This window comes from Cicer arietinum, chromosome 3 (genome assembly GCF_000331145.2).
Source record: "Cicer arietinum cultivar CDC Frontier isolate Library 1 chromosome 3, Cicar.CDCFrontier_v2.0, whole genome shotgun sequence".
Taxonomy (NCBI): Eukaryota; Viridiplantae; Streptophyta; class Magnoliopsida; order Fabales; family Fabaceae; genus Cicer; species Cicer arietinum.
This window is the reverse complement of record NC_021162.2, coordinates 19,819,998-19,829,731: the sequence shown is the minus strand read 5'-3', so window position 1 is coordinate 19,829,731 and position 9,734 is coordinate 19,819,998. Positions and strand designations below refer to the sequence as shown.

At 30.6% G+C, this 9,734-nt stretch overlaps 1 protein-coding gene across 1 annotated transcript; it reads left to right on the top strand.

Annotated features, from left to right (window-relative positions):
• Positions 1-1,145: 1,145 nt before the first annotated feature.
• Positions 1,146-5,578, top strand: LOC101495407 (ACT domain-containing protein ACR9). Its single transcript, XM_004492059.4, has 6 exons — positions 1,146-1,442; positions 2,335-2,553; positions 2,856-2,961; positions 3,558-3,906; positions 4,422-4,709; positions 5,213-5,578. Exons 1-6 carry the CDS (start codon positions 1,289-1,291, stop codon positions 5,357-5,359), a joined length of 1,263 nt encoding a protein of 420 aa, XP_004492116.1. The 5' UTR covers positions 1,146-1,288; the 3' UTR covers positions 5,360-5,578.
• The last annotated feature ends 4,156 nt before the right edge of the window (positions 5,579-9,734 follow it).

Genomic DNA, 9,734 nt, shown 5'->3' with positions numbered 1-9,734 from the left:
GTTTCACTAACAAGTGTATTCATTATGGAAATGGAAGTAATTTTCAAAGCACACTTCATCTTATCATTTTTTCTTTTTGACTAAACACTAAATCTTATCTACTCTATCGTTAAAGTGTTACTAATTTTTTTCTTTTTAGTATTAAATATTTATTAATTGCTTTTTTTTATTAATTAGAAACGTTCATTACAAAACTGAGGGTAAGAAAAACTCAATTGCAAATACTTTTTTTTTAACATATCTCTTCGGTCTTCTTTATTTAATAATAATAAATAAAAAAGTGTTAAGATGAAGCACTCAGACCGAAGAATAATTTTACACAATTATACAATTTTTTTTTGCAATATGTTTCATAATAATTTAATTTATTATATTATATAATTTTTAAATCTACAACAATTATATAATTATTTTGATATTTAATATTTTTATAAATAAAATAGTAAAGAAATTTATTTATTTAATTTTAAATTTGAAACATGATATTCCGTTTAAGAATAAGAACATTTGTAATTCATTTTTATAAATTAATATTTTTTTTGTATAATTGTTCACATGTTCTTTGACTTAATTCAGGTGACACTTCTGTCTTTTATCTTATTTAGTTTTTCATTTAATTTTAAGTAATAATCTGATCTTTTATGTCTTAAAATGTCAACAATATTATCATTTTTCTATAAAAATTTAAAAAATTCATCAAAATTTTCAAACAAAATCCATAAAATTAATTATCATCTTCAATATAATGCAAATTTCATTAAATTCATAACTCAATTATTTAAATAAACTCATATTTTCATTTGATGAATTTGACGTTGTTGTTGATGAAAATATGAATTTATTTAAATATTTAAGTTATACATTTAATGAATATATGAATTTTCTTGAAATTGGTATTGTATTTTATAGATTTTGTTTGAAGATTTTAATTAATTTTCGAAATTTTTGTAAATAAAAGATAATATTATTAATATTTTAAGATATAAATATTAAATTATTACTTAAAATTAAATAAATTACTAAATCAAATAAAATAAAAAGATAAAAAACAGAAAATATTATCTAAAATTAAAATTAAAAGACTTGCATAAACAATTAATTTCTTTTTGCTATCTATATATAATCATCTTAATTTTCATAAATATTAATTATTTCACACATTTTGTTGATGAGTGATTTTTCTCTTTCTTCTCAAACCAAATAAAACCATACGCCGGAGCAACCGCCGTGAGCTCCGGCAATGCTCATCCAAACTACAATTCGCCAGTAAAACACTCATTTCTCAGTGATGGGGATATCATGGGACGACGTCGTTGTGATCCAGCATGCGAAGGACTCAAACGAACCATCCATTGTTACTGTCAATTGCCCCGACAAAGCTGGTCTTGGCTGTGATCTTTGCAGAATCATCCTTGAATTCGGTCTTCGCATTACTAGAGCTGGTATCTCCTTTTTCTCATCTGGATTTCTTCACTTTTTGTTGAATATTAAATACTCTCTAGTACTTGAAAATTGTCTGTTACTAGAACTAGAAGTAGAAGTTCACAGTCCTATTTATTGTTTTGTCTGAATGTCTGAGAGACATTGACATGATCTGTGTCAGTTTGACAAAATAAAAAGAAAATATATAATATTTGTTTTTTTTTGGTCAAATTGATATCGATTATATCATTGTCTAACACTTGATGACGATGAGGAATGTAAGCTTATACTTCTGGAGAGTGGTCAGTTGTTGATGAATTGAAAATTATAATTTTCTAGAAAATAGGAGTTCATGATTCTCCTTGTTGTGATGTATGAGCGTATGAGATAGTGATCTGATCTATGTCAATTTTTGGTAAAATAAAGAGAAAACATCTTTTGTTTTTGGTAACATAAGAAATAACGTATATGTTCTCTCAAAATTCATCTCGTTTATTTTTTGCTTGTTTTTTCAAATTGAAATTGATCATGTCTTCGTCTCGGTCATGATGAGACCAAAGAGAACCATGAACTTCTACTTGCAGTGTGAGTGGTGTAGTTGTTGATGTTTTGGACAATTTTCACGTATCAATCCACCTTAGTAGAATTTGCCTCCTTCCCAACTGCTTTGTTTTTTTTTCTTTGTTTTACTTGAATTTTTTTTTCTCTTTTTTGATGACCCTTTATTGCATATAGCAACCATGATTGAAATACAGTCCGTTTTTTATTTTTCAAAACAAAAAATTAAGTGGAAGAAGAACAGTGCATAGTTTTATTCATCAGTTTATTCATTGTTTGGACTTTAGAAATGGAATTACATTTTGTTGTTGTTATTTTGGCCTATTTTTCATGATGAATTTAATGGCGATGTAGACATTTCAACCGATGGAAGATGGTGCTACATAGTATTTTGGGTTATTCCTCATCCTGCATCACTCAAAGTTGATTGGGAAAGCTTGAAGACAAGGCTTCTTTCGCCTTGTCCTTCATGTTTGTTTTCCTATCATTTCAATCAACAATCGAATAATCCTTCCCCACCTCCAATTTACCTGTTGAAGGTTTGGATTATTGATCAGAAAGGATTACTACATGGTAACTAGTTTTTTTTTAATTAGCACTTATCACTGTTGGATCCGGATTCCCTGCCGTCAGAATCCTCCGCATTAACGAAACATTGGCCATTCAGATTTAAGCTCAGTATTTTTAGTCATAAAGTAAAAATAATATGTATTTTATCTGATCTCATCTAACGGCCCACAAAGTCCTAAATGCGTGAATATTGGATTCTGCAGGGAATCGAATTCATCACTGTTATGTTCTGTTCTCTTTTTTTAAGTCACATATGGAATAGAATATATTTTTTTTAACATTATCTTTTTGTTCTATGTTTGTAGATATTAATGAAATCTTGTGTAACCTTCAACTTACTATTCAGAGAGTTAAAGTGATGCCAACACCTGATGGAAGGGCCCTAGACTTGTTCTTTATCACTGATGGAATGTAAGTGTAGCTTTATTGGATTCTTATTTTTAAGATCCATTTAGATTATATCCTGATTCTGCTAGATGCTCTTTATTTTTCAATCTACAAAGCAATGGTATTATCGAAAATTAAATTCGTACACATAACAGATACGTACCTGTACTTGTACCCGGTATACGTCATATACACGCTGGTAACAGAAACATTATCTAGGAGCGTACTGGCACAATCTAATAAATAAGAAAACAATAATTGTTTAGTGAAAATATTTAAAAGTAAGATTTTTTGGATTCCTTATGTTGATAACTTTGATAGTTTTCCTAGTAGATTATTTCCGTGTTTATCTTCATGTAAATATTTCCCCCTATTTTGTGTTCTGTAAATATCTTATTTACTAAGAATTTCCTTGTTTCTTATATATGTTTCTAGATTCAATTTGGATTGTAATGTAAGAAATTAGTAAAGAATCTATGCATATATCACCTCAGTTCTTGCAAAGGTCGTCATAAATGATTAAAAACTTTATTTGGAAGCTATTGAATACGATCAATCATAAATTCCATCAATAGTTAAACATCTATATTATGTTTATGCTTTTTTTATGATAAAAACAGGGAACTTTTTCATACAAAAAAGAGGCGAGACGATGTATGTGAATATCTTAAGGAAGCTTTAGGAGAGAGGTGTATCTCGAGTGAACTTCAGTTAGCTGGTCCTGAATACGGACATTTGCAGGGTTTTTCTTCTCTTCCACCAGCTTTTTCTGAAGAATTATTCGGCCCTGAGTTGTTAGACAAAGTGTCTTTGCATCCTCTAAGTCAAGACATGACAACACTGAAGAAACCAACAGTTACAGTTGATAATTCGTTGAGTCCGGCTCACACCTTGCTTCAGATACAGTGTGTTGATCAGAAAGGCTTGTGTTATGACATTATGAGGATTTCTAAGGATTCTGATATTAAGGTATTCTGTCATAAGTTGCCTTTTGTACATGCATATGTCCTTGTGAACATAGGATTGACTTGATTATTTTCATTTGCCATATATGTAGCATTGATACTTTAGATCAAAGACGTTTCTGGTGCTGACATCGATATAACACCAACACATGTTGTTACATTCAATTACTTTCATATTTCAAATTATTAACGTGTCAGTGTTAGTGTTGTATCTGGTGTTCGTGTTTATGTTAATGCTTCATTGTTTACCATCTTTTCTACTTAATTTCGAATCAAATGCTTTTCACTCCCATTTTTTTGTTTTACGGTCTTTGATTATTTCCATACTCTTTGACAACTATTATGTAAATATTAGTGATAACTAAATAACTTGTTTAACTCCTATTGCTTTGTTATTCTGTTAATATTATTATGGTATGCATTTTCCATATAAAGTTAGATTTTCTTACAATATGTTTAGTTACATAAATTTTACGTTGCAATCGGTTTATTTATAGTTATTGTGCCTTTCTTAATCAGGTTGCTTATGGTAGATTCACTTCAAGTGTGAAAGGCTTTCAAAACATTGACTTATTTGTTCAGCAAAAAGAAGACGGGAAAAAGATCATAGATCCCGAACGTCAGAAAACTCTGTGTTCGTGCTTAAAAGAAGAGATGCTTCATCCTTTGCGGGTGATTATAGTGAACCGCGGTCCAGATATCGAACTACTGGTTGCCAATCCCGTAGAACTATCCGGAACGGGAAGGCCTCGAGTTTTCTATGATGTTACATTGGCCTTAAAAGCATTGGGAGTATTCATTTTCTCGGTAAGCATTTATAGTTTAATAACTATAGATTAGCAGGGTAAACAGGTTTTACACAAACTCTTAATAATACTATAATGTGACAAAATCTTGAAATATGATTGAACGTATGTGTAAAATTCGCTTACCAACATGACACTAGTTCGAGTAGAACTAGACTCGGATACCTTTAGTAAGGTCTCATATTTGAACCTTGTAGATAGAAAAAAATGGTTGAGAGCGAGACTCCACTAAAGCTAGTCAGTCAGGTTCCTCGATGGATATTAGTCATAGGTGAAGCTGGTAGATACTTTGCATCGATGACATGGCTACCAAAAACATGTAATTTTTATTTTATTTTGCTAGTGTACAATGGTGGCAATGATGTTTGAACACGTTTTTATACAAACTTGCTTGAGTTAAAACCTGTTGTGAACATTTAGATGTTCTTCAAAGATATTGCTCGAGTTAAAAGCTTGTTGTAAATTTTGTTTCTGTTTCTCACTTTTTTCTGGATGTTGTTGTAGGCCGAAGTTGTTAGACATTCGACACAAGAACGCCAATGGGAAGTGTACAGGTTTTTGTTGGACGAAAGCCGAGAATTTCCATTGAACAGCAGCAAAGCAAGAAGTCAGATTGTGGACAAAGTTAGAAGAACATTGATGGGTTGGTAAATCTGGTTTTCATTTCATATCAGATAAGAAAACACTGTTTAAGTATTTGTTCTGGTGTCCCTTTTTCCTACCTTCCCTTTTAAAACCATACCAACTTGGTTTAGTGTTTAAATTTGGTTTAGGTAGTAGTTATCTAACTAATGACAATCATGTAAATTTGGCATTGTGATAGATGATTTTATGTTTCTTTTCTTTGGCTTTAGTGAAAATTTATTTCTATATTGGTTTTTGGTACGAGCGCGAAGACCAATGTTTCTAACATCGAATTAGCGAGACATCTAGTTCAACTGCTTTAAACCATTCGAATTGAGATGAAACCGCAATCGAACTGCTCAACAACCATATGGATTGATTGACTGACTCGGGTTTTTAAAACATTAGCTTTAAACCATTGAGATGGATTTGCATTCCTTTTACATGAGGCCAAGTTGAACCAACTAGGCCTTTTGCATCCTTTTGCATAATGCGATATCTGACCTGAACATTACAAATGCAAAATCTATGAATTTGATTTAAATGATCTATACACAATACTTCCACAACTTTTATTCTTTGCAGTTGGAATCAGCATTCACGAATTCGGAAGCTCAGTGTTCATTTGATTGAAATCAGACAATCTAGATTTAAATTCGATATTTTTAATTATAGCATTAAATTAAAATCTATGTATTGTTAACCATCGGTTCTATACAACTGATTGAACCGTCATAAATTAATAATACGCTCATCTCACGATTATAAGGTCACAGAAGCCTAACACCCGACCATTGCAACACTTGACCTGAGATGCTACATAAACATATACTGGGTTCAAGGCCCGTGAAGTCTATAAAAAGGTATAGTGTTCTGCATTTAAAAACGGGGTTCATTCATTCACCATTCATTCTTCCAAGACACTTCGTGTTTAGTTCACGGTACTTCGTCGGCTAGGTCTTTTCGAGTTCTATCCCTTTTCTTTTACTGTTGAAACTTTGAGCTAGTGTTCTGTAAATTGAAAAAATTGTTAACTTCCCATGTAGAAGAGAGTTCACGCACTATTAGTGTTTATAATGGGGATGTATGACATTTGAGGTGTACCGCAATAGGTACCTAGGTAGGAGATAACACACTCAAATAAACTATTATCACGCTCGCTACTATCGGACTAGACTTGACTTATGTGGTGTAATATTTTTATTGTAGATGTTTCGTTTCACATATTGTTTTAAAAATCAAACTGAAGATTGAATTGGCGAGATATGTGGGTCATGGTTTAATTAGTTCAACGACCTGATAATAAATAATTATAAATAAATAAATATAGTGTAAAATTTTATAATAATTAAATCAAACCATAAATTATGAAGTCAAACTCAAAATCCACAAACAAATAATAAAGAAGAGTTTAATTTTCATGCATGACATTGTACAAAATTTTGCATTGTCAACACATCACAACCATTCATGAATATGACTTTATAGGTAGTTAGGGTAAAAATCAAACATCTTTAATTATCTAACAATTAAAATTGATTGATGATGTAATTTATTTACACTAATAATGTATATGAATTAAATCCAATAAAGAATAGTTTTAAATACGTTAACATAATTAGTCAAAAATTAAGTTAATAATAAAAAAAGAAGTTTTTTAATAAGGTTAATAGGCCATATAGTTAGTCTTGGGTCCATTACTTTTAATTTGAACATGTTGAAGTAGCAATATTGATTTACAAGGAAGGGGGATTTGAATTGTAAATATATCTTTTTAAAAATTCCTGAAATAAACTCAAGTTTTAACTCAAGAATGATCTTGGTTAAGAAAACAGAAAACAGATAACGTTCTTGGTTTTTATTATAAAACGGAGAACGTTCTTGGTTAACTTACAAAACAGAAAATCTGTTTGTGTTTTATCTTAGTTAATCAATCAAGCTTAATAAATATAGAGATAAGATAGAGAATACCACACAAAGATATATCCTGGTTCACCCAACTCAGGTTACGTCCAGCCTTCACACTGTGAGTTTTTCCACTAAGTGTTTAAAACAAAGAACCTTCTTGATTTTACAGCACCTAGTTCAGATCAACCTTGATATGTTTCAATCTCTATTACTTTCCACCCAGAAAGTAAATGCAACACCTATCTAACTTTGATAGGATTTTATACAATCTAAACAAACTATAATATAACCCTTATAGTTTGAGTTTTTATAATAAGATTGTTTTTTTGATAGAATCTAAGATTTCTCAACTCTTGTTTGAGATTCAATTCTTTACAAAGAAATCAATAGTAATCACGCAATCTGATGTTGGAATTTAGAATTGCTTCTTCTTTGTGAAAATTGAGGACTTCAAGTATGTAAATGTGAATGATTATGGGAATTGATAGCACTTGAATTTCTTGCTTAATTTCTGGATATTGGTCTTCCTTTTATAGGCGTTTAGAAGCAATTAATAAGGGCCAAAAAGAGCTGTTGGTAGTGCTCTATTACTTTTGACCAAAACCAATATATGAGAATAAAAATAATCCATCCTTTGAATAAGTTAAAACTGATTTGACTGAGTCTGTTGCAGCCTTGCTTAATCAGTTTTGTCTTCTAGTTTAAGGGCCTTTGAAGCTTCTCACTTAATCTTTGATGCTACAGCTTTGATCTGGAGTCTTGAATCTAGCCAAAATAATTTGGAGAATGATTATAAGTCATTGCAGAAGTAAACAGAGCACTGCTGTAATTCTGCAGAAAACGGAGATTGATTATCAATCTTGATCTGTCAATTTGATCTTTCTGGAGATTTGATGATCAATCTGGAGTTCCTGTTTTGATCTTTCTGGATGTCTTTGTAATGTCTTAACATCTATCAAGGTTGATTGAACTCTCTTGACAGTTTGATTTAAGTGGTTTCAAACTGTTTCAACTGGTATGCTTTCGAGTCCTTTTATTTTAACGATTCGAGAACCTTCTCGTACTGGGATAAATCCTATTTGTTCCTTGCCATGTACTGATGATATTGGTATAAAATTCAGAGGCAAATGCTTTGTTAAACTGGTGGAGATTGATTGGTCAAGATGATGTGACAATCAATCTTAAGTCTGGAGATCGTTCTCCGTTTTGTCTAGAATGATCTTGTTTCAGTTTTAAGCTGTTTTTCTTTGCTTTGCTTGATTATGTTCTTTAATTAAATTCACTCAAAAACACAAGTTAAATTAACATAACATTTTAGAATCATAATTAACTATCTTAATTAACCTTTGTTTATTTTCATCAAAACTTTAAATATAGAGTTTGTCTCAACACATGTTGGGTGGACTCACTCCCAAATTGAAATCCATCAATTTTTACTATTATTATTATTGTTATTATTATTAAAAAACTGAATAAAATAAGGGAAAAAAAGGAGGAACAAAGTGATTTATTGGACTGGGCCATGTGAAAGAAAAAAAAAATTGAAATCTCTAATAAAACAAAAGTGAACAGTCGTGTTTGAACAAAGAAAAAAAGGAAAAGTGAAGTAACCACATCATAAAACGAGAAGAAGAAAATTGAGTTTCGATGGTAACAGATGTGTAGCGAACTTGCTCCATTTAATCTACAATTCTAGTATATTATTTCTACCATTGAGTTAGTTCTTTCAATATACAATCATATATAGTAGTTTTATATTCTCTAAGAGTTACTTTAAAATACCCACTTTAGTAAAAAGTTATTTGTTATTTTGTTTGGTTTTCACTATTTGGTGATATGTATTGTTGATTGATGTTACCTAGTGTTACTAGAAAGACTTTGATAATTATCTATGATTTTTTTTTTCAACAAAGTGGTATCTAGAGCTCGGTTGATTTGATTTGTGGATTTAAATGGAGGAGGAAAATAAAGGTCCAAATATGATTAAACTCAATTATTCTAATTACACACTTTGAAAGACTCTCATGGAAGACATGTTATACAATAAAGATTTGTATGATCCTATTGAGGGTGACACTGCTAAATCCAACAATAAATTTAACGCTTGCTGGAAGAAAATAAATAGAAGGCGGTGAATGACCTTGATCAGACAGTGGTTGGATCTTAGTGTATATCCACATGTTGAAACTGAAATAGACGGTAACAAAAATGGGAGAAGTTAAAAGAGTTGTATGAAAGAAATAATGTACAAAATAAAACATTTTTTATTCGAAAGTTGGTGAATATGAAATACAAAGACGGAGATTCAATGGTAGAATATATGAGTATTTTTTAGAATACAATGAATCAGTTGAGAACAATAGATAATTGTGAAGTCCTGTCAGCGACCTAAAATTCAATGGAGTCGCCACCAAAATTTATTTTAAAATAGAGAAAATATTGGGAAACCCTTAAAAAATAGAAGAAAAAAAAATGGTCTTTTTGATACCAGATT